The following is a 23,493-nucleotide window of genomic DNA, read 5'->3' on the forward strand; positions in this document are numbered from 1 at the left end:
TTTTCATAGAAATAAATCAACAGAAACGGGTTTATAAAAAGAAAACACGATTTTATTTTAAGGCCCATTGGGGCTCTACAAAGGAACGGGGGGGGGGGGGGGGGAGGGGGCGTCCTTCCTAGCGGCGGTCTTGAAGGAATGTCAGCGGGTGCGTTGGTGGAAAGTGATCTCCGATTCTGATGAACGGGAAGAGAACCTTTTTCTTTTTTTGGACAATATGGGATGAATATTCCTCGGTGGGCGCAGGAAGCGTCGTTAACCCCTTGCTGGCCAGAGGAGAGGGGAGCGCGATGCTCTGCAATGCGTCCCGACCCCCATAAAGAGAAACAGAAAAAGTCCACGTTCTGCGCCCGCGCAGCATCTTATATATATATATACATATATAGATATATATACACCTTCTATACATATATATATACACACAGTGATTGGGTAGCAGCTTCCTTCTTGTCCGGTGATTGGATGTTCCCATAATGGCCACCTGCAGAGGAGAAAGACTCGGTTAGTGGGAGTGACAATGAGAAATCTGCAGAGTATCTCACCTGTGATTCCAACTAGACCCCACCTCTAAATATGGAGGAACCGCCCATCCCACCCACTTTACTGGTTGGCCCCACCTAGACCCTGCCTCTAAATATGCAGGAACCACCTATCCCATCCACTTTACTGGTTGGCCCCACCCAGGCCCTGCCTCTAAATATGCAGGTACCACTAATCCCACCCACTTTACTGGCTGGCCCCACCCAGACCCTGCCTCTAAATATACAGGGACTGCCCATCTCACCCACTTTGCTGCTTGGCCCCACCCAGACACTGCCTCTAAATATGTAGGGAATACCCATTGTGCCCTCTTTACTGGTGGGCCCCACCCAGGCCCTGCCCATAAATATACAGGGACTGCCCATCTCACCCACCTTACTGGTTGGCCCCACCTAGATACTGCCTCTAAAAATGCAGGATCCACCCATTTTTACCCACTTTGCTGCTTGGCCCCACCCAGACCCTGCCTCTAAATATGTAAGGAATACCCATTGTGCCCTCTTTACTGGTTGACCCCGCCCAGATCCTGCCTCTACATATGCAGGGACCACCCATCTCACTCACCTTACTGGTTGGCCCCACCCAGACCCTGCCTCTACATATGCAAGGACCGCCCATCATGTTCATTGTATTGGTTGGTCTTGCCCAGAGCCTGCCTTTAAATATGTAGGGATGGGCCATCTCACCCACTTTACTGGTTGGTCCCACCCAATTCCTGCCTCTAAATATTCGGGGACAGCCCATCCCGCCTACTTTACTGATTGGCCCCATTCAGACCACCCTCTAAATATCCAGGGACAGCCCATCTCACCGACTTTACTGATTGGCCCCATTCAGTTCCCCCTGTAAATATGCAGGGACTCCCCACTTGCAGCCCCAATCCCACTGCACAGGTTGATGCTGTGATTCCAGGACATAGCCCGGGACACATCATCAGCAGGACAGACAGTAAAGATACGGGACGGTGCCGGCAGAATCCGGGTCAGTTGTCATCTCTGCCCCAAGCCTGCTCTTCATTCAGAAGAATTAACCCTTATAAAGAATGATAATATTTTTGCTGTAAGAGATCCTTTGTGATCCCCCAAATGTATTGTATCCCCCCCATAATCACCAATCTGCAGGAGGTATAGGAATAATAGCCCCTCAATGTATATTCCACAGCAATGCTCAATATCTGTCTTCTACCCTGAGGCCACCCACTGCAGAGCAATGTACCAAGACCAGGGCAATGAGGTCTGAGACCTCCAATACAAGCCTGCAGAGCATTGCACTGATGTCTAACTGCCAAAACCAGTCTGCGGAGTATTGCACTATGGCATTTAATGTCTAATACAAGCCTGCAGAGCATTTCACTATGATCTATTGGCTAATACAAGACTGCAGAGCATTGCACTATGATCTATTGGCTAATACAAGACTGCAGAGCATTTCACTATGATCTATTGGCTAATACAAGACTGCAGAGCATTGCACTATGATCTATTGGCTAATACGAGCCTGCAGAGCATTGCACTATGGTCTACTGACTGGTACAAGACTGCAGAGCATTGCACTATGATCTATTGGCTAATACGAGCCTGCAGAGCATTGCACTATGATCTATTGGCTAATACAAGCCTGCAGAGCATTGCACTATGGTCTACTGACTGCAAGACTGCAGAGCATTGCACTATGATCTATTGGCTAATACAAGCCTGCAGAGCATTTCACTATGATCTATTGGCTAATACAAGACTGCAGAGCATTGCACTATGATCTATTGGCTAATACAAGCCTGCAGAGCATTGCACTATGGTCTACTGACTGGTACAAGACTGCAGAGCATTGCACTATGATCTATTGGCTAATACGAGCCTGCAGAGCATTGCACTATGATCTATTGGCTAATACGAGCCTGCAGAGCATTGCACTATGATCTATTGGCTAATACGAGCCTGCAGAGCATTGCACTATGGTCTACTGACTGATAAAAGACTGCAGAGCATTGCACTATGGTTTATTAGCTAATATAAACCTGCAGAGCATTGCATTATGGTCTATTGGCTAATGCAAGAATACATATCATTGCACTATAGTCTATTGGCTAATGTAAGCCTGCAGAGCATTGCACTATGGTCTATTGGCTAATACACGTCTGCAGAGCTTTGCACTGGTGTATAACTGCTAATGCGTACAGCAGTCATAGCAGAGTATCTCACCTTCAGTGTATGAGCAGTTCCTCAGCGGAGTGCGCGCCGGTCTCCTCTATGGGGGCTGCAGAGAGAATAGGACAACAGAGGTTATACAGAGAAGTCTCCTTCACACCCAGGCCCCCCTGTGTGCCCCCACCCCCGCAGTGCTGCCGGCTTCCCTCCTCTCCTTTCCAACAGAGGCTTCCCACACACAATAGGATCCTTCAGGATGGAGAGTGGGGGAAGGGTCCGGTAAATATGTCACATTTACCAACCCCTTCCTTTCCTGAATGAACACAACGTGTGATCAGTACCAATCGCTCACTGTGTTCATTCATAAATGAAGCATAGCAAGCTGTGTTTTTTTGGAGTGGATGGGGGGCTGTCAGGTTGGCTGTATGGGGCCCCGTGGATTCTAACAGCTGCCCTGCCTGGAGATGCAACAGGAAGTGAAAATAAATCTTTTCAAAGGGAAAATGTTTTTGAAAATGGTGTCCCCGTTGGAAGATTTTCCCCCACTTCCTGTTCTGTTGACAACTGATTTTTTTTTTTGGTGACCAGGGCCGATAGACCGGGCAAATCTTCCTGGTTTAGACATAGGCAGCGATACAAATCTGCCAGTCGGAGGGGTGGGAGGTATGCGGGGAGGGAGGTGCTTTGGGCACTCACTGGTGAACTTGTTTTTCCTGCGGCAGTGGATCAGGTACACGGTGAGGGTGATGACGAAGGTGAACAGGAAAGCTGCGACGGCGACGCTAACGATGACCCACAGCAACGGAAAATCCGCTTGTTTATCCTGAGAATCGCCTGCAGGAGAACGAGACAAAACAGCGTCAGAACTTTGTGTGAACGGCGACTCTGCGACACTCTTTGATCCCAAACACTCGCCGTTCATTACAACAACCAGAGACTGACACCGCGGTTACCTGAGCCCTCTATTGTCCATCTACGTGTCACAGCTCCGCCTCCTCCAGTGATGTCACATGACCAAGTAGAGCGGACACATGGGAAAGCGTCAGCTCACAAGGTGGCCAGAGGAGGGGGGGGGGGCAGAGGAGTGATTTAACATTGCCATTTTTACCTCTTGCTGCCAATGTCACACATATGTACAGCAGCACAGAGGGTGGGGCTTCAATGTCCACACGCCACACATACGTGTCCACAGACAGCCAAGGTTTCTGTGCTGGGAATGTACTCACTGCCCGCTCTCAGCACAATGACCGAGATGTCATAGACAGCCCCTGGGCTCTAGGAATGATCGGGAGCCAGCAGGACCTCCTCCTGATCATCCAATCACACTGGTCACATGATCAGGGGGTCTCTGACCATCTCCTGTAGTATGTCTGCAGTCTCTCGTCGTCTCCTGTACTGTGTCCGCAGTCTCTGGTCATCTCCTGTACTGTGTCCGCAGTCTCTGGTCATCTCCTGTACTGTGTCTGCAGTCTCTGGTCATCTCCTGTACTGTGTCCGCAGTCTCTGGTCATCTCCTGTACTGTGTCCGCAGTCTCTGGTCATCTCCTGTACTGTGTCCGCAGTCTCTGGTCATCTCCTGTACTGTGTCTGCAGTCTCTGGTCATCTCCTGTACTGTGTCCGCAGTCTCTGGTCATCTCCTGTACTGTGTCCACAGTCTCTGGTCATCTCCTGTACCGTGTCTGCAGTCTCTGACCATCTCCTATATCATGTCTGCAGTCTCTGACCATCTCCTATATCATGTCTTCAGTCTCTGGTCATCTCCTGTACTATGTCTGCAGTCTCTGGTCATCTCCTGTACTATGTCTGCAGTCTCTGACCATCTCTGGTATCATGCCTATGGTATTTGATGATACCCTGTCTGCTGTCTCTGAGACTGAATATTCCCTGAATGTTCTGTGCAGCCCCTTGGTGGTGAGGTCGGGAACTGCTCTTGAGGCCCCCCATATGAAGAAAGTTGACCACCACTGTTGTAGGCCATCATAGTGTCCGCCCCCCCCCATGTGCAGTCTCTTACATGTCTGGCAGAAGTCGTCCTTGCTGGAAATCTCGCACAGCCGGCAGTCTTTGCACCTCTCCAGATCATTGCTCCACCGGAAGCCCTTCTCACACACCGGAGCTGCGAAGAAAGGAAACCATTAATGGTGAAAGTCTTCATGGCTTGGCTCTGCCGCCATCGCTTACAAGCGGCGACCGGTGTGGTCAGCCCTCTGCTATGGAAGGGAGTGAGAAATCCCAGGGGGGTGTCACATGATAGAGATATCACAAGATTTCCTGGTGACCCCCCCCCCCCCCGTCATGTGACAGGTGACACGGTGCTTCCTCAGGGAACTGCGATAATGAAAAGTCTAAAAACCACAAAAATAATAGAATAATACAAATAGTAACATTGTTATAGTAAATGGCTACAATTGTATACAATGTAATCTTCACCAATCCCCACCAGCCGGACGGATCCATGTGGCAGGAGGAAGGGAAGATTTATTCCGGGCTGTCAAATCTGTAAATCGCTGTTCCGTGCTGGGAGTCCATCGGACTGTGCTGTCCCGGTCAGACAGTGATGATCAGGACTGCTGTGTCTGACCATCTCCTGTACTGTCCGTAGTCTCTGACCGTGTCCTGTACTATGTCTGCAGTCTCTGGTCATCTCTTGTACTGTGTCCGCAGTCTCTGGTCATCTCCTGTACTGTGTCCGCAGTCTCTGACCATCTCCTGTACTATGTCCGCAGTCTCTGGTCATCCCCCGTACTATGTCCGCAGTCTCTGGTCATCTCCTGTACTATGTGCGCAGTCTCTGACCATCTCCTGTACTGTGTCTGCAGTCTCTGACCATCTCCTGTACTATGTCCGCAGTCTCTGACCATCTCCTGTAGTATGTCCGCAGTCTCTGACCATCTCCTGTACTATGTCCGCAGTCTCTGATCGTCTCCTGTACTGTGTCTGCAGTCTCTGACCATCTCCTGTACTGTGTCCGCAGTCTCTGACCATCTCCTGTACTATGTCCGCAGTCTCTGATCGTCTCCTGTACAATGTCTGCAGTCTCTGACTATTTCTTGTATCATGTCTGCAGTCTCTGACCATCTCCTGTAATCAGGGGCGGACTGACAACTCATGGGGCCCCTGGGCAATAGGGGATCACGGGGACCCTGTGTCCTTGCCCAAAATTTAAAAGAGCCTATGAAAAAGGTACCAGGGGCATCGCATGGGGCCCTCTACTGACCCTGGGCCCTCGGGCAGTGCCCGAGTTTCCAAACGGTCAGTCCGCCCTGCCTGTAATGTGTCTGCAGTCTCTGACCATCTCCTGTAATACGTCCGCAGTCTCTGACCATCTCCTGTACTGTGTCCGCAGTCTCTGGTCATCTCCTGTACTACGTCTGCAGTCTCTGACCGTCTCCTGTAGTATGTCTGTAGTCTCTGACCATCGCCTCAACACAGAGTACGTTGACATGCGTGACTTCCATGTGTCATGTTAGGGCGGCCCAGTCATTGGTTGGATGCGGTTTTGTAATCGATTTATTTTTGCCGGTTTGGATGGATGCGTGTATGTAGCGTGTATGTAGCATGTATGTAGCGTGTATGTAGCGTGTATGTAGTGACCTCAGTGGTGTCACTGCAGATATGAGGTTCGGGTGCAGGCACTTCGCAGTGGAGTTCTTTATCGCAGAATCTGCAGCTGCGTGTCGCCGTACGCTGTGTATATATAATCGGTGACACATGTGTTTGTTTATCTGGTGGTGTCACCGAACGCTCTGGGTTAGTGATGTCACCCCCCGGTCAGAGAGATGTGGAACCTCATCCGGGGTCTATTTATAGCCGGGTCGGGTCAGACCTCCTATGTGCACATGTGGTGCTGGGTCAGCACTGTCCGAGGTTATCTCATATGTCATGTGATCACATTCTACAGTGTAAACGGCCCGCACCTTCCAAGAAGTGTCACATGATCAGTCTATTTGTGAGATCTCCGCTGACCCAGGACAGAAAAGTGATAAATCAGTAATAGACATCTTGAAGGCAACAGTGGCAGGGATGGTGGGAACCCCTCATAATGGGCACAGCGGGTGTACAGACCCGGGAACTTAGCACAGAGATGGTGGGAACCCCTCATAATGGGCACAGCGGGTGTACAGACCTGGGAACTCAGCACAGGGATGGTGGGAACCCCCCATAATGGGCACAGCAGGTGTACAGACCTGGGAACTCAGCACATGGATGGCGGGAACCCCTCATAATGGGCACAGCGGGTGTAGAGAACCGAGAACTCAGCACAGGGATGGTGGGAACCCCTCATAATGGGCACAGTGGGTGTACAGACCTGGGAACTCAGCACAGGGATGGTGGGAACCCCCCATAATGGGCACAGCAGGTGTACAGACCTGGGAACTCAGCACATGGATGGCGGGAACCCCTCATAATGGGCACAGCGGGTGTAGAGAACCGAGAACTCAGCACAGGGATGGTGGGAACCCCTCATAATGGGCACAGTGGGTGTACAGACCTGTGAACTCAGCACAGAAATAGTGGGAACCCCTCATAATGGGCACAGTGGGTGTAGAGAACCGAGAACTCAGCACAGGGATGGTGGGAACCCCTCATAATGGGCACAGCAGGTGTACAGACCTGGGAACTCAGCACAGGGATGGTGGGAACCCCTCATAATGGGCACAGCGGGTGTAGAGAACCGAGAACTCATCACAGGAATGGTGGGAACCCCTCATAATGGGCACAGTGGGTGTACAGACCTGGGAACTCGGCACAGGGATAGTGGAAACCCCTCATAATGGGCACAGCGCGTGTAGAGAACCAAGAATTCAGCACAGGGATGGTGGGAACCCCTCATAATGGGCACAGTGGATGTACAGACCTGTGAACTCAGCACAGGGATGGTGGGAACCCCTCATAATGGGCACAGCGGGTGTACAGACCCGGGAACTCAGCACAGGGATGGTGGGAACCCCTCATAATGGGCACAGTGGATGTACAGACCTGTGAACTCAGCACAGGGACGGTGGGAACCCCTCATAATGGGCACAGCGGGTGTACAGACCTGTGAACTCAGCACAGGGACGGTGGGAACCCCTCATAATGGGCACAGTGGATGTACAGACCCGGGAACTCAGCACATGGATGGTGGGAACCCCTTATCATGGGCACAGCGGGTGAAAGAATGAAAACTCTGCTTGGAATGGAAAAAGAAATTGAATCTCTAGATCAGACATAGGTCTCTTCTTGGGCCAGAGGAAGGGAAGGGATCTGTTTTTGCAATGGCAGTAGGAAGGTGATCTCGGCTTGGACCAGAAGAAGGAGGACCTGTGCTTGGACCAGAGGATGAGGACCTGTGCTTGGACCACAGGATGAGGACCTGTGCTTGGACCAGAGAATGAGGACCTGTGCTTGGACCACAGGATGAGGACCTGTGCTTCGACCACAGGATGAGGACCTGTGCTTGGACCAGAGGATGAGGACCTGTGCTTGGACCTGAGGATGAGGACCTGTGCTTGGACCAGAGGATGAGGGCCTGTGCTTGGACCAGAGGATGAGGACCTGTGCTTAGACCAGAGGATGAGGGCCTGTGCTTGGACCAGAGGATGAAGACCTGTGCTTGGACCAGAGGATGAGGACCTGTGCTTGGACCAGAGGATGAGGACCTGTGCTTGGACCAGAGGATGAGGACCTGTGCTTGGACCAGAGGATGAGGACCTGTGCTTGGACCAGAGGATGAGGACCTGTGCTTGGACCAGAGGATGAGGGCCTGTGCTTGGACCAGAGGATGAGGACCTGTGCTTGGACCTGAGGATGAGGACCTGTGCTTGGACCAGAGGATGAGGACCTGTGCTTGGACCAGAGGATGAGGGCCTGTGCTTGGACCAGAGGATGAGGGCCTGTGCTTGGACCAGAGGATGAGGGCCTGTGCTTGGACCAGAGGATGAGGACCTGTGCTTAGACCAGAGGATGAGGGCCTGTGCTTGGACCAGAGGATGAAGACCTGTGCTTGGACCAGAGGATGAGGACCTGTGCTTGGACCAGAGGATGAGGACCTGTGCTTGGACCAGAGGATGAGGACCTGTGCTTGGACCAGAGGATGAGGACCTGTGCTTGGACCAGAGGATGAGGACCTGTGCTTGGACCAGAGGATGAGGACCTGTGCTTGGACCAGAGGATGAGGGTGGATCTCTGCCTGGAATAGAAGAATTCAAACTCAGATTCAACCAGAAGAAAGAGGTGGATCTACGATAGGATTGAAACAAGGGAGTGCTTCTTTACTTGGACCAGAAGAAGGTAGTGGATCTTTTCTTGGAATGGGAGAAGGAAGGTAGTCGTTGCTTGGACTAGATGAATGGACTGGAACTCTGCTTGGACTGGAAGAAGGTAGTGAAACTTTGTTTGGATTGGAAGAATGAAGTGCATCTCTCCTTTGACCAGAAGAAGTGAGTGGAAATCTGCCTGGAAAGAAAGAAGGAACAGGACCTGCGCTTGGACCAGAAGAGGGGGAGGATTCTTTGCTTGGAAGGTGATCTCTGCTTGAACCAGAAGAAGGAGGATTTCTGGACTGGAAGAAATGGATCAGTGCTTGAACCGGATGAAAGGAATGGATTTCTCTTTGGAATGAAAGAAGACCTCTTTGCTTTACCAGAACTAGGTGGATCTCTGACAGGACTGGAAAAGAGAGAGGTCTCTGCTTGGACCAATAGAAAGGCGTGGATCTTTGCTTGGGAGTGGATCTCAGGCTGCAACAGAAGATTGAAGGTGATCTCTGCTTTGACCAGAAGGTGGATCTCTGTTAGCACAGGAAGAAGAGAGTGGATCTCTGGATCAATGGAAGGGAGTAGATTTCTGCTTGGACCAGAAATTATATCAGATCTCTGAAGAAGATTTATGGAATCGATCTTTCAAAAGTTTGTTCTGAAAAACTTTTAGTGCAAATTAAAAAAAAATCAGTTGCAGTTCTCATCTGTGTTGTCTATGGGCATTCAGTTCTGTCACACCCCGTCACATCGCTGCGACTTGGCATGCAATTTGATGCCATGCGACTTGCAAATCACATGCCAAGTCGCACCCTATTGTCCGCTGTTAGAGAGGCCATATCAGTGCGGTTCTGACTTGGTGGGAGCCGCAAAGATTTCCAAAGTAGCTCATCCACTACGTCTGCTGCGATTTGCAGAGATCTCGCTGTCAGATGTCTTGCAAATCACAACAAAATCCTCAGGTCAATCGATTGTGAAATCATCCAACTTCACTGTAAGTGTCACCTTGGGGCGAGACGGGCGCACCTCTACAGGATGGAACTGGGGCCTGCAAGCTTTTCTTTTTTCCTTTTTCTCTCTATATCGTTCCTCCTTCTCTCCATCCCCTTCCATCTCCTCTCCTCTCATTCTGTCTCTCACTCTATCTTGATCTGTCTCATTCTCTCTCTCCTCTCCTTCTCCCTCTCTCTCTCTCCTCCCTCTGTCCTCTCCTTCTCCCTCTGTCTCATTCTCTCTCTCTCCCTCTCCTTCTCTCTCTCTCTCCTTCTGTCTCATTCTCTCTCTCCTCTCCTCTCCTTCTCCCTCATTCTCTCTCCTTCTCCCTCTGTCTCATTCTCTCTCTCCTCTCCTCCCTCTGTCTCATTCCCTCTCCCCTCTCCTCCCTCTGTCTCATTCTCTCTCCTTCTCCCTCTGCCTCATTCCCTCTCTCCTCTCCTTCTCCCCCCCCCCCTTCTCTCTCTCTCCCCATCTCTCCTCCCTCTGTCTCATTCTCTCTCTCCTCCCTCTGTCTCATTCTCTCTCTCCTTCACCATCTGTCTCATTCTCTCTCCTTTTCTCTCTGTCTCATTCTCTCTCCTTCCCCCTCTGTCTCATTCCCTCTCTCCTCTCCTTCTCCCTCTGTCTCACCCCTCTCTCTCTCTCTCTCCTTCTCTCCCTCTCTCTCCCCCCTCTGTCTCATTCTCTCTCTCCTTCTCCCTCTGTCTCATTCTCTCTCTCTCTCCTTTTCCACCCCCCTTCTCTCTCTCTATCTCTCTCTCTCCCTCTGTCTCTCTCTCTCTTCCTTCCTCTGTCTCATTCTCTCTCCTCTCTCTCTCTCTCTCCTTCTCCCTCTGTCTCTCCCTCTCTCTCCTTCTCCCTCTGTCTCTCCCTCTCTCTCCTCCTTCCTCTGTCTCATTCTCTCTCCTTTCTCTCTCCCTCTCTCTCCTTCTCCCTCTGTCTCATTCTCTCTCCCCCCCCCCAGAGGTCTCTGCTGGTCTCCCAGTGTACATGTCTCCCGGCTCCCACACATTCACATACCAGGGAGAGGAATCACTGGTCAAGTGACTCATAGTGGGGAGTGAGCCGGGAGGGGGTGCAGTGACAGTCTATGGGGGGGGGGGGAGGGAGTTGAAGACTGAGGACTCCCTTCTCCTCTGCTCCCTCCCTCCCCCCCCCCCCTCCTGGCTGACTCATGCAGGTTCCATACCCAGCTGGTGAGGTCAGCAGCTATACTGGGACACAGACACGGGCAGGGGGGCAGGAGAAGTACAAAGGAGATACTGCAAGTAGCGCCGTGCTCAGTAGATGGCGCCGGTGTGCGACGCGCAGAGACGGTGTGCCAAGATAGCGAAGAAAATCGCCAAAACTTGGCCACATTTACAGACAACAGTTCAGTGAATGGCGACATTGAGCAGCGTGTGCCGCGTCCAAGGACATTCATAGATTCTTAAAGTAGAACTCCGGCAAAAACTTTTTTTTGGGTTTTGGATGGAGTGTGGAAGGGTTGGAGGATTTGTCAGGTTTTTACTGCTGCCTGTGGCCCCCTTGGGGAGAATTCCCCTCACTTCCTCTTGTGTTTCCCCAAAGTGAGGGGGAATCCCGCCTCTGGTGTCCCAATTGAGAGATTTCTCCTTCTGGAGACAACTGGAACCTTTTGCATTTACATCACTTCCTGTCCTGGTAATGTGGTCACCAGGACAGGAAGTAAAAGGAAACCTTTACAAGGTGGACACAGCAATAGAAACCTGATAAACTGCAAGCGCCCAATCTGTGGGCTCTGCGTCCCGATACGAACGTTATGATGTCTCTGCACCCCGATACGAACGTTATGATGTCTCTGCACCCCGATACGAACGTTATGATGTCTCTGCACCACGATACAAACGTTATGATGTCTCTGCACCCCTATATTATGATGTCTCTGCATCCCGATACGAACGTTATGATGTCTCCGCACCCCGATACAAATGTTATGATGTCTCTGCACCCCGATACAAATGTTATGATGTCTCTGCACCCCGATACGAACGTTATGATGTCTCTGCACCCCGATACGAACATTATGATGTCTCTGCACCCCGATACGAACGTTATGATGTCTCTGCACCCCGATACGAATGTTATGATGTCTCTGCACCCCGATACGAACGTTATGATGTCTCAGCACCCCGATACAAACGTTATGATGTCTCTGCACCCCGATACGAACGTTATGATGTCTCTGCACCACAATACGAACGTTATGATGTCTCAGCACCCCGATACAAATGTTATGATGTCTCTGCACCCCGATACAAATGTTATGATGTCTCTGCACCCCTATATTATGATGTCTCTGCACCCCGATACGAACGTTATGATGTCTCTGCACCCCGATACGAACATTATGATGTCTCTGCACCCCGATACGAACGTTATGATGTCTCTGCACCCCGATACGAACGTTATGATGTCTCTGCACCCCGATACGAACGTTATGATGTCTCAGCACCCCGATACAAACGTTATGATGTCTCTGCACCCCGATACGAACGTTATGATGTCTCTGCACCACAATACGAACGTTATGATGTCTCAGCACCCCGATACAAATGTTATGATGTCTCTGCACCCCGATACAAATGTTATGATGTCTCTGCACCCCGATACGAACGTTATGATGTCTCTGCACCACAATACGAACGTTATGATGTCTCTGCACCCCGATAATGTCCTATACCAATCTATCGCACATCGGCACACGTGTTTTATATAAGAGGCGGTCACACACATACACACACACACGCACACACACACGCACACACGCACACACACACGCACATACGCACACACACACACGCACACACACACACGAGACAGACGGATGCGGAGGCGGTCCAGGACAAATGTTTTACATTTAGTAGAAGGCGGATAACGCCAGGGAGCCACGTAGCCGCCAACAAAACATTCACCGGAGAATCTTCCACCGAGAATCAGCCAATCTTGAGCAATCCAACGCGGGATGTATTCACTTTACATTCATGGTGAAGTACCTGACCTCTAGTTGTACCGGCTCCTCTCCTCACTTCTCTGATCTCACCGCACACTGGGAGCTTCTCACAATGTGCATTAGAAGCTGCAGCCAGTCATATAGAGCTCCGCCTCATTTCCTGGCTGGGGGACGTCCAGCATCATCTTACACTTTCCTCCCCAGCCTGACTGTCTCTGGCCCCGCCCCTTTCATTCATTGTACTTCAAGTCTTTCAATCATAAAGGCTCAGCCTCTCTTGTGGGCGTTACTTATGTAAATACAGCCTGCCTAGGAACACCCACTCCTCCAGACTGACATCCTTCCATCCCTTAATTTTTATATTTGCATAACTCCTCCCAAAAGCCAGCCCACTGCCGACTGAGGACTCCTGAGGAAGGTACTAAGGCAGGGTGCTGTGATGTTTCCTATGTAAAGCACCCTGCCGGCCCCTCCCACCAGCCATGATCTGCCTGCGATGCCTAAAGGATCACAGAGAGCCGGTAATGATGTCGCTGGGTTTAAAATAAAATATGACATAAAAATGGAAAGATTTGATTTAAAAATGCTGATGGGAGGAGGGGGGGGGACAAGGCATAATATAAGCAGAATAAACGTCAAATCAGTAAAAGGCGCCTGTTCACCGATCTATGTGTACCCTCCTACATACATGATATAGTAATGTCTGAATGCCGCCTCTACTGACACGTCAAGCAATACCGTCCTGGTAAAACAAATCTAGAATGATAGTTTAAAGTGTTACTAAACCCCCAACAGTACAATCAGTCTGTAGATGCAGGGAAGCATGCTTGTTATACTCACTGGGGAACCTAAAGGGTTAATCGTCTGCATTGTGTAAAAATGCTGTTTGATCCTGTCTTCTCTGATCTTCCCCTTCTTCCAGTGTCCCCCTCTCATCTTCTGATAAGACATATCATGTGGAGAGGTTTTTTTTTTTTCTTGGGAGAGTGCATATGATCAGCACAGGGCCAATCAGAGGTCAGGGGTTCTGCATCCTCCTAGAGCAGAATGAAAACTTCTACAAGCTTTATCCAGTGCTCTGCTGGACACTGATAGAAGTCACAAGATTGCTATATACTGCTGATGAGAAAAGGTATTTAGCAGTTTATATTTACTAAAATATGGGAGACCAGATATAGTGAATGCGGGGTCCAAGGAGACCAGATATAGTGAATGCGGGGTCCGGGGAGAGCGGATATAGTGAATGCAGGGTCCGGGGAGAGCGGATATAGTGAATGCGGGGTCCGGGGAGACCGGATATAGTGAATGCGGGGTCCGGGGAGGGCGGATATAGTGAATGCGGGGTCTGGGGAGAGCGGATATAGTGAATGCAGGGTCCGGGGAGAGCGGAAATAGTGAATGCAGGGTCTGTGGAGACCGGATATAGTGAATGCAGGGTCCGGGGAGACCAGATATAATGAATGCGGGGTCCGGGGAGAGAGGATATAGTGAATGCGGGGTCCAGGGAGAGTGGATATAGTGAATGCGGGGTCCGGGGAGAGCGGATATAGTGAATGCAGGGTCCGGGGAGAGCGGATACAGTGAATGCGGGGTCCGGGGAGAGCGGATATAGTGAATGCGGGGTCCGGGGAGAGCGGATATAGTGAATGCAGGGTCCGGGGAGAGAGGATATAGTGAATGCAGGGTCCGGGGAGAGCGGATATATTGAATGCGGGGTCCGGGGAGAGCGGATATAGTGAATGCAGGGTCCGGGGAGAGCGGAAATAGTGAATGCGGGGTCTGTGGAGAGTGGATATAGTGAATGCGGGGTCCGGGGAGAACGGATATAGTGAATGCGGGGTCCGGGGAGAGCGGATATAGTTAATGCGGGGTCCGGGGAGAGCGGATATAGTGAATGCGGGGTCCGGGGAGAGCGGATATAGTGAATGCGGGGTCCGGGGAGAGAGGATATAGTGAATGTGGGGTCCGGGGAGAGCGGATATATTGAATGCAAGGTCTGGGGAGAGCGGATAGAGTGAATGCAGGGTCCGGGGAGAGAGGATATAGTGAATGCGGGGTCTGGGGAGAGCGGATATAGTTAATGCGGGGTCCGGGGAGAGCGGATATAGTGAATGCAGGGTCCGGGGAGAGAGGATATAGTGAATGTGGGGTCCGGGGAGAGCGGATATATTGAATGCAAGGTCTGGGGAGAGCGGATAGAGTGAATGCAGGGTCCGGGGAGACCAGATATAGTGAATGCAGGGTCCAGGGAGACCAGATATAGTGAATGCGGGTTCAAGGGAGAGCGGATATAGTGAATGCAGGGTCCGGGGAGAGCGGATATAGTGAATGCGGGGTCCGGGGAGAGCGGATATAGTGAATGCAGGGTCCGGGGAGAGCGGATATAGTGAATGCAGGGTCCGGGGAGAGCAGATATAGTGAATGCGGGGTCAAGGGAGAGCGGATATAGTGAAGGCAGGGTCCGGGGAGACCAGATATATTGAATGCGGGGTCCGGGGAGACCAGATATAGTGAATGCGGGGTCCAGGGAGAGCGGATATAGTGAATGCAGGGTCCGGGGAGAGAGGATATAGTGAATGCGGGGTCCAGGGAGACCAGATACAGTGAATGCGGGTTCCGGGGAGACCAGATATAGTGAATGCGGGGTCCGGGGAGAGCGGATATAGTGAATGCAGGGTCCAGGGAGACCAGATATAATGAATGCGGGGTCCAGGGAGAGCGGATATAGTGAATGCGGGGTCCGGGGAGAGCGGATATAGTGAATGCAGGGTCCGGGGAGAGCGGATATAGTGAATGCAGGGTCCGGGGAGAGCGGATATAGTGAATGCGGGGTCCGGGGAGAGCAGATATAGTGAATGCGGGGTCCGGGGAGACCAAGTATATAGCCTGATTTCAGCTTTCAGCTGGTGACTCTGTATAAAGCCATATTAGTAAAAAATTAACTGAACAAAATTTTTTTTTTTTTTTTTTCAGCAGCCAATCAGATCCTCCCATCCGACCTGAATAGAAAAGAACAGCTAGATCTAATTTTAGACCATCACAAAGAAACAGGAAAAATTCCTGAAAAAATGTCATAATACATGTGTCTGACACAAAAATGTCACCAGCCGAAAGGACGCGATATCAGGTGACGGGCCAGGAAAGTCCATGAGGGTGGGGCCTGCGCCTTTAAGGCGCTATAAAAAGAAACATTCCTTTGTGTAGGACATCATCTTCAGTCAGCCAATCAGAGATGAACAGGGGGCGGGACCTCCCACAAGCATGTGAACTTGTTCATTCATAAAAAAAAAAATGGGAGTGGGGCAAATCCTGCAGATTATCACCCCCAAGATGTGTTACTGCACTAAAGATGTAGGCCTGTGGAGTATGGGGGGGAGGGGAGCACATTGAGGAGGAACCACAAGTCCCAGCATGCACTGAGTAATAGGCTCATTTACTAGTTAAGGAGCTGCAGGCATGCTGGGGAATTGCTGTTCTTCAACTGTGTCCGATGCCAAAATGGGGGCTAACCCTTCCGTACAGCAATCCTGGGGGGGGGGGGATACCCTGCAGATGATCCTACTTACTCCCAGGTTCACACCTGAGCATTTTGCAGAAACGCAGTACAGTCCATTGAACATGATTTCCTATGGGATGCGTTCACATCTCCGCATTTTCACCCGCTGCGGTTTTTTGGAAAAGGTCAGGGATTTTTTTGAACGCAAAAAGTTGCGTTTTTGGTTCTATAGACTTCAATGGAAACGCTGCAGAAAAGCAAGTATTGTGTTTTTGATGTGTTCTTGCCACGGTTTTGATGCGTTTTAAGTTTGAAATCTGCCTAGCAACAGGAAAATTTTTAAAAAGGCGCATCAAAAATGCATCAAAAGCACACCGGAACGCATCAAAATCGCACTGGAATGCACATGTCCCCATTTAAATTGAAGAAAAAAAGAGGGGGAAAAATGAACTGGAATGCATAAAAAACACACATGCAAAAATGCATCCGGAACGCGTGTCTATAGTGTGAACCCTTAAAGCAGGGGTGTCAAACTCCATTTCATTGAGGGCCGTATCAGCATTATGGTGGCCCTCCAAGGGCCGGTTGTATCTGTAAGACTAGATGTCCAGAGCACCCCCCCCCCCACCCCCCATTACATCAGATGTCAAGAATCCCACACCCTCCCTAACATCACTGTGCACCCCCATTGGGGGCAGAGCTGGAAAGCAGAGAGTGCAGGGTCTGGAGGAGGACCAGAGGAGGAGTGGAGTCAGTTACCAGTCTGCTGAATGCTGAAACCAGGGGAGGCGGAGATGAGGGGGTGCTGCAGCTGCATTGACAGGTGCAGGATTTAGCAGAGGAGTTCTATTTTCCTCTCTGCTGCCGACTGCTGAGACAAGATGGGGGCGGAGACAAGGGGGGTACCTGTAGGAGAGGTGCAAGGGCTACATGAAATGGCCTGGAGGTCCGGATTCGGCCCGCGGGCCTTGTGTTTGACACCTGTGCCTTAAAGTGTGACTAAGGTGTCCAGCAGAGCACTGGTTAAAGCTTGTAAGAGGAGTTTTCTTTCTGCTCTAGGAGGATGCAGAACCCCTGACCTCTGTCTGGACAGTGCTGATTGGCCCTGTGCTGATCGCATTCACTCTCCCAAGAAACAAAAAACCCTCTCTTGCAATGCACACCAAACTGAGCATGTGCAGAGTGACTCCACACGTTATGTCTTATCGGGAGATAAGAGGGGGGCACTGGAAGATGGGGAGGATCAGAGAAGACAGGATCAAACAGTCTTTTTACAAATGCAGAATATTAACCCCTTAGGTTTCACAGTGAGTATAACAAGCATGCTTTACTGCATCTACAGACTGATTCCAGTGACTGAGGAACCACAAGTACCAGCATGCTCCATCCAAACTAGGACCTGAGGCATGGCATACGAGAGGGCTGAGCATTAGGTATGCTCGTTAACTGGTGAAGGAGCTGCTTGTATGCCGAGACTAATGCAGGCCATACACGGGTGGAATTCTGATCGAATTTTCTTTAGAAAATCAGAAATTGTGTGCGTTTTGTAACCCGATGGCGCCACCATTGGTTTCAAAATTCGACCAACCAAGCCTTCAATTTCACCTCGTGTTGCTACAGAAAAGAAGGAGCTGCATGTATGCCGAGACTTGGTGTTCTTCAACTGTCTGACCCCCCCCACTACCCCCCCCCCCCCCCCAGAACAGAGGAAGACCAAAGTCTTTCTCCTCCTGTTGATGTTGTAATATAAATCAAAAATTCATTTTCTATTGGCTGCAACAGGTAGGCGGAGCTGGGAACATAAGTGTGACCTCAGGACCTTAGACCCCGCTTCATTGTCGGGAACTGGTGCAGATATCTCAATACTGGAAACTGCAGAAGAAAAAAGAAGCTCAACAGTCCCCACCCAACAGAGAAATATCAATTCTGCGCGGGGTGGCCCTTTAATTCGGCCATTGTTGACACCCCTACTGGACTCGCTCATCATTTTTCCATCCAAAATGCATTAGTAATAGACTTTCCTATTTCTGGCCAATAGACAGTGACTTTTATGGGTGAAACTCAGATATTTTTCAGCATGCTGGTCATTTTCCAAAACAACCCCAGAGCCCATTATTGCTCAGCTACGTTCCCATCAACGTCTGATTCTCACCAGCAGCCCTCAGATCTGTGTGTTTTTAGGATCTCATATTGGATCCCTTAAGTCTGGGTTCACACTGATGTGGTCTGGAATTTGCAGCGTTTTCTGTGCGAATTCCGTATCGCACCCTGTTCATGCGAACCGCTGCGGGTGAGTATGTTAAGTTAACAACACCCCAAAATTGCATGAATGTGCAGAATCGAATACCCATGCGATCTGATTCTAGTGCGGACCCAAAAAAGGGTCCGGCGTGTTTTTGGTGCGGTGCGATTAGTCATACAGAATGTATGGGTCCGATCGCACCGCCCACAAATCGCATGAATGTGCAGAATCGGATCGCATAGGTGTGAATACTTGTGCGATCTGATTCTAGTGCAGACCCAGGAAAAGGGTCCGGCGTGTTTTTGGTGCGGATGCGGTGCGATTAGAGCCATACAAAATGTACGGTTCCGATCGCACCGCACACAAATCACATGTGATTCGTACACTCATGCGGTGCGGTTCCTGTGCGAATCACATGCGATGTACCACACCACATGTATGTGAACCCAGGCTGAAATCCTTTACATGCTGTATTAATTATCGGCACATGGCCGATTTGCCAATCTTCAGTGTGCTCCTGCGCTAACGCCCATCCCCCGCCCCCTCCCCCACTTCTGCGGTGACGACATCAGGGTTGCAACACTTCGCACTTTCCCTGTGTGCAATATTCCTTTTCCTTTTTCCTGGTGACACATACAGGAATGAATGCCCGAGGCCATTACCTTGTTTTTTTTTATTAGTCTATTGCTGACTCTGCCAAATCAAACTTTGCTACCAGACTTTCCTGGACTCTTCTATAAACTTTTCCTTCAAAGTTCAAAGACCAGTCCCGGATCCTAAAGATTCCTCTCTAGACTGTCATATTCATCAGCTTCCCCATGAAACTTTGTATCAACTTCATTTCCATTCTTCAATCTGCTACAAAGTATCATTAAAGGTGTGACATGTTCTCTGGATTGCAAGCTCTTGTGGGCAAGGTCCTCTCACCAGCTTTCTGATTATTACACGTGACCCCTGTGTGCTTTGCTGGTCTTTGTACAACACTACAGAATATGTTGTTGCTTTAACTAAGTGATGATAGGAAAAGAACCATCAATAATCATTAGAACATGTGGTGGGACATTAGAGTGTAAGCTCCTCTGATGCAAAAACTAATGTCAATGGTTTGGTGTTCTCTGTACAGCATTACAGTATATGTCAGAGCTATATAAATGTATAATAATAATAGCGTGGGACTCTGGGGGGAGGGGCATTAGAGCGTAAGCTCCTCTGGTACAAAGACTGATGTGACTGGCTCAGTGTTCTCTGTACAGCGCTGCGGTATATGTCAGACCTATATAAATGTATCATAATAATAGTGTGTGACTGTGGGGGGAGGGGACATTAGAGTGTAAGCTCCTCTGGTACAGAGACTGATGGGACTGTGGGAGAGGGGACATTAGAGTGTAAGCTCCTCTGTACAGAGACCGATGTGACTGTGGGGGAGGGGACATTAGAGTGTAAGCTCCTCTGTACAGAGACCGATGTGACTGTGGGGGAGGGGACATTAGAGTGTAAGCTCCTCTGTACAGAGACCGATGTGACTGTGGGAGAGGGGACATTAGAGTGTAAGCTCCTCTGTACAGAGACTGATGTGACTGTGGGGGAGGGGACATTAGAGTGTAAGCTCCTTTGGCACAGAGACTGATGTGACTGTGGGGGAGGGGACATTAGAGTGTAAGCTCCTCTGGTACAGAGACTGATGTGACTGTGGGGGAGGGGACATTAGAGTGTAAGCTCCTCTGGTACAGAGACTGATGTGACTGTGGGAGAGGGGACATTAGACTGTAAGCTCCTCTGTACAGAGACTGATGTGACTGTGGGGGAGGGGACATTAGAGTGTAAGCTCCTTTGGCACAGAGACTGATGTGAATGGTTCAGTGTTCTCCGTACAGCACTATGGTATATGTCAGAGCTATATAAATGTATACTAATAATAGTGTGAGTCTGTGGGGGGGGGTAGGGGACATTAGAGTGTAAGCTCCTTTGGCACAGAGACTGAGGTGACTGGTTCAGTGTTCTCCGTACAGCACTATGTACGGATATTAGAGTGTAAGCTCTTCTGCACCAAAGACTAATGCATCATTCAATACAGTCTTTCTCAGCGGAGTGTCCCCGGAAATGAAAGCCTTGCCATGTCTTACCTGTGGCTTCTTGTCTACTGATCTCCACCAGAAGCAGCAGTAGAAGGGACTTCAGTAAGGTCCAGGATTCCATCCTTGCTGTAGCACTCTGAGTGGCACCGGGCTGCCTGGGTCTGATGGGTAATAATGAACCCCAAGGTTCCTGCCAATCTCTAGTCTATGCCCCTACGCTCTGGCTGTCTCTTCGCTGTGCCAGTCTCTTCGCTGTGCCAGTCTCTTCGCTATGCCAGTCTCTTCGCTATGGCAGACTCTTCGCTGTGCCAGTCTCTCCGATGTGCCGGTCTCTTTGCTGTGCTCGTCTCTCCGCTGTGCCGGTCTCTTCGCTGTGCCCGTCTGTTCGCTGTGCCAGTTTGTTCGCTGTGCCGGTCTCTTTGCTGTGCCGGACTCTTTGCTGTGCCGGTCTCTACGCTGTGCCAGTCTCTTCGCTGTGCCGGTCTCTACGCTGTGCCAGTCTCTTCGCTGTGCCAGTCTCTACGCTGTGCCAGTCTCTTCGCTGTGCCGGTCTCTTTGCTGTGCCAGTCTCTCCGATGTGCCAGTCTCTTCAATGTGCCGGTCTCTTCGCTGTGCCAGTCTCTTCGCTGTGCCAGTCTGCAGTTAGTGGTCTCTTGCTCACTTGCCACGTGTTGGTCTAGGTGAGCAGCGCTTGGTGCCAGCTCTTCCCTGGCGGTCTCTCCTCATTCCCTCTCTTTCTCACAAGGAATGAATGAGTCACTCTCCTTTCTCTCCTGGCACTGTGAACTGTCTCGGGCTGTCTGGAGGAAGGAGTGAGTCACACACAGACCTCCCTCTCTCTTTCTGCCCCACTGCCCTCTTTTTTGGAGAGAATTGCCTCCTTCTTCACCAACTTCTCTAACTCTTCCTTCTCTCTCCTCTTCTCTTCCCCACTGGTGTCCTCCCTCTGGAACCTCTCCTCTCAGTCCCTCTTCTCCCTTTGCCTCTTCTCCTCTGTCCTGCTGCCTCCAGCTCCCTGTACAGGAATGAATGAGTCAGACTTGGTATCCTGAATCCATAAGCAGAAGGTCTGTCCCATTTCCTCTGTCCACCCCCAGACTGTGACGAAGATTAGGGGTAGAGCAGAGGAGGAGGAGACGGAGGAACAGGCTGCAGGACTGGGAGAGGAGGGAGGGAGGACTGTGCACCAGGTCTGATCACTTCAAACACCCAACCATGTGCAGGCCGGTATGAAAGAATGTACCTGGGTATGAATACAAGGTCACATCAGCAGGAGTAAAGATTCTACTTTAATGAACTGCCCCGCAGACAGCAGGATAGAGAGGAGAGGTGTGAGGAAGAGGAGAGAGGAGTAGGGGAGATGAAGAGAGGAGTAGGGGAGATGGAGAGAGGAGTAGGGGAGATGAAGAGAGGAGAGAGGAGTGGGGGAGATGAAAAGAGGAGAGAGGAGTAGCAGAGATGAAGAGAGGAGAGAGGAGTAGGGGAGATGAAGAGAGGAGAGAAAAAGTGGGGAGAGGAATAAGGAAAAGAAAAGAAGAGGGGAGATGAGAGGAAAGAGGAGTGGAGAGGGGAATAGAGGAGAGAAAAGGAGATAAAGTAAGGAGAAATAGGGAAGAGGAGGAAAGGAGAGAGAATATAGGAGAGAAAAGAGGAGAGGAGAGAGGAAAAGAAGAGAGAAGAGAGGAAAAGAAGAGAGGAGAGACAAAGACAAGAGAGGAGAGGAGAAAGGAAGTGAGGAGAGAGGAAAAGAAGAGAGGAGAGAGGATAGGAAGAGAGGAAGATAATAGAGGAGAGGAGAAAGGATGGGGGAGAGCAAAAGAAGAAGAGAGGTGGAGAGAGGAACTGAGGAAAGAAGAGGGGAGATGAGTGGGAAGGAGAGAGGATGAGGGGAGAGGAGTGAAGAGAAGAGAGGAAGAGGAGTGAGAAAGAAGTGAGAGAAAGAGGGGATAAAAAATAGGAGGAGTTGAAAGATAAAGAAGAGTATAAAAGAGAAGAGAAGGGAAGGGAAGAAGGAAAGAATAGGAAGAGAGGAGAATAAAGAAAAAGAGGGGATAGAAGAGAGGAGAGAGGAGTAGGGGAGATGAAGAGAGGATAGAGGAGTAGGGGAGATGAAGAGAGGATAGAGGAGTAGGGGAGATGAAGAGAGGATAGAGGAGTAGGGGAGATGAAGAGAGGAGAGAGGAGTAGGGGAGATGAAGAGAGGAGAGAAAAAGTGGGGAGAGGAATAAGGGAAAGAAAAGAAGAGGGGAGATGAGAGGAAAGATTAGAGGAGTGGAGAGGGGAATAGGGGAGAGAAAAGGAGATAAAGTAAGGAGAAATAGGGAAGAGGAGGAAAGGAGAGAGAATATAGGAGAGAAAAGAGGAGAGAGGAAAAGAAGAGAGAAGAGAGGAATAAGAGAGAGGAAAAGAAGAGAGGAGAGACAAAGACAAGAGAGGAGAGGAGAAAGGAAGTGAGGAGAGAGGAAAAGAAGAGAGGAAGATAATAGAGGAGAGGAGAGGAGAAAGGATGGGGGAGAGGAAAAGAAGAAGAGAGGTGGAGAGAGGAACTGAGGAAAGAAGAGGGGAGATGAGTGGGAAGGAGAGAGGATGAGGGGAGAGGAGTGAAGAGAGGAAGAGGAGTGAGAAAGAAGTGAGAGGAAGAGGGGATAAAAAAAATAGGAGGAGATGAAAGATAAAGAAGAGTATAAATGAGAAGGGAAGAAAAGGGAAGGAGGAAAGAATAGAAAGAGAGGAGAATAAAGAAAAAGAGGGGATAGAAGAGAGAGAGAGGGGGGGGGGGGTGAGGAGTT

The 23,493-nt window shown here is 50.2% G+C and overlaps 1 protein-coding gene across 1 annotated transcript; it reads right to left on the reverse strand.

Moving 5' to 3' along the window:
• Nucleotides 1–30: 30 nt before the first annotated feature.
• On the reverse strand, nucleotides 31–21,713 carry TNFRSF12A (TNF receptor superfamily member 12A). The gene is made up of 5 exons (XM_089663663.1): nucleotides 20,753–21,713; nucleotides 4,700–4,801; nucleotides 3,381–3,518; nucleotides 2,739–2,793; nucleotides 31–481 (listed from the first exon to the last, which is right to left on the reverse strand). Exons 1-4 carry the CDS (start codon nucleotides 20,823–20,825, stop codon nucleotides 2,741–2,743), a joined length of 366 nt encoding a protein of 121 aa, XP_089519789.1. The 5' UTR covers nucleotides 20,826–21,713; the 3' UTR covers nucleotides 31–481; nucleotides 2,739–2,740.
• Between the last annotated feature and the right edge of the window lie 1,780 nt (nucleotides 21,714–23,493).

This window comes from Staurois parvus, unplaced genomic scaffold, assembly GCF_062004578.1.
Source record: "Staurois parvus isolate SC_StPar_1 unplaced genomic scaffold, SC_StPar_1.0 ptg001741l, whole genome shotgun sequence".
NCBI classification, from domain to species: domain Eukaryota; kingdom Metazoa; phylum Chordata; class Amphibia; order Anura; family Ranidae; genus Staurois; species Staurois parvus.

Coding starts and splice junctions, on each gene's coding strand:
- TNFRSF12A (XM_089663663.1), bottom strand. CDS start 20,825: ATGGAATCCTGGACCTTACTGAAGTCCCTTCTACTGCTGCTTCTGGTG. Junction 4,802..20,752: donor CAGTAGACAAGAAGCCACAG/GTAAGACATGGC, acceptor CTTTCTTCGCAG/CTCCGGTGTGTGAGAAGGGC. Junction 3,519..4,699: donor GGACGACTTCTGCCAGACAT/GTAAGAGACTGC, acceptor GTTCTCCTGCAG/GCGATTCTCAGGATAAACAA.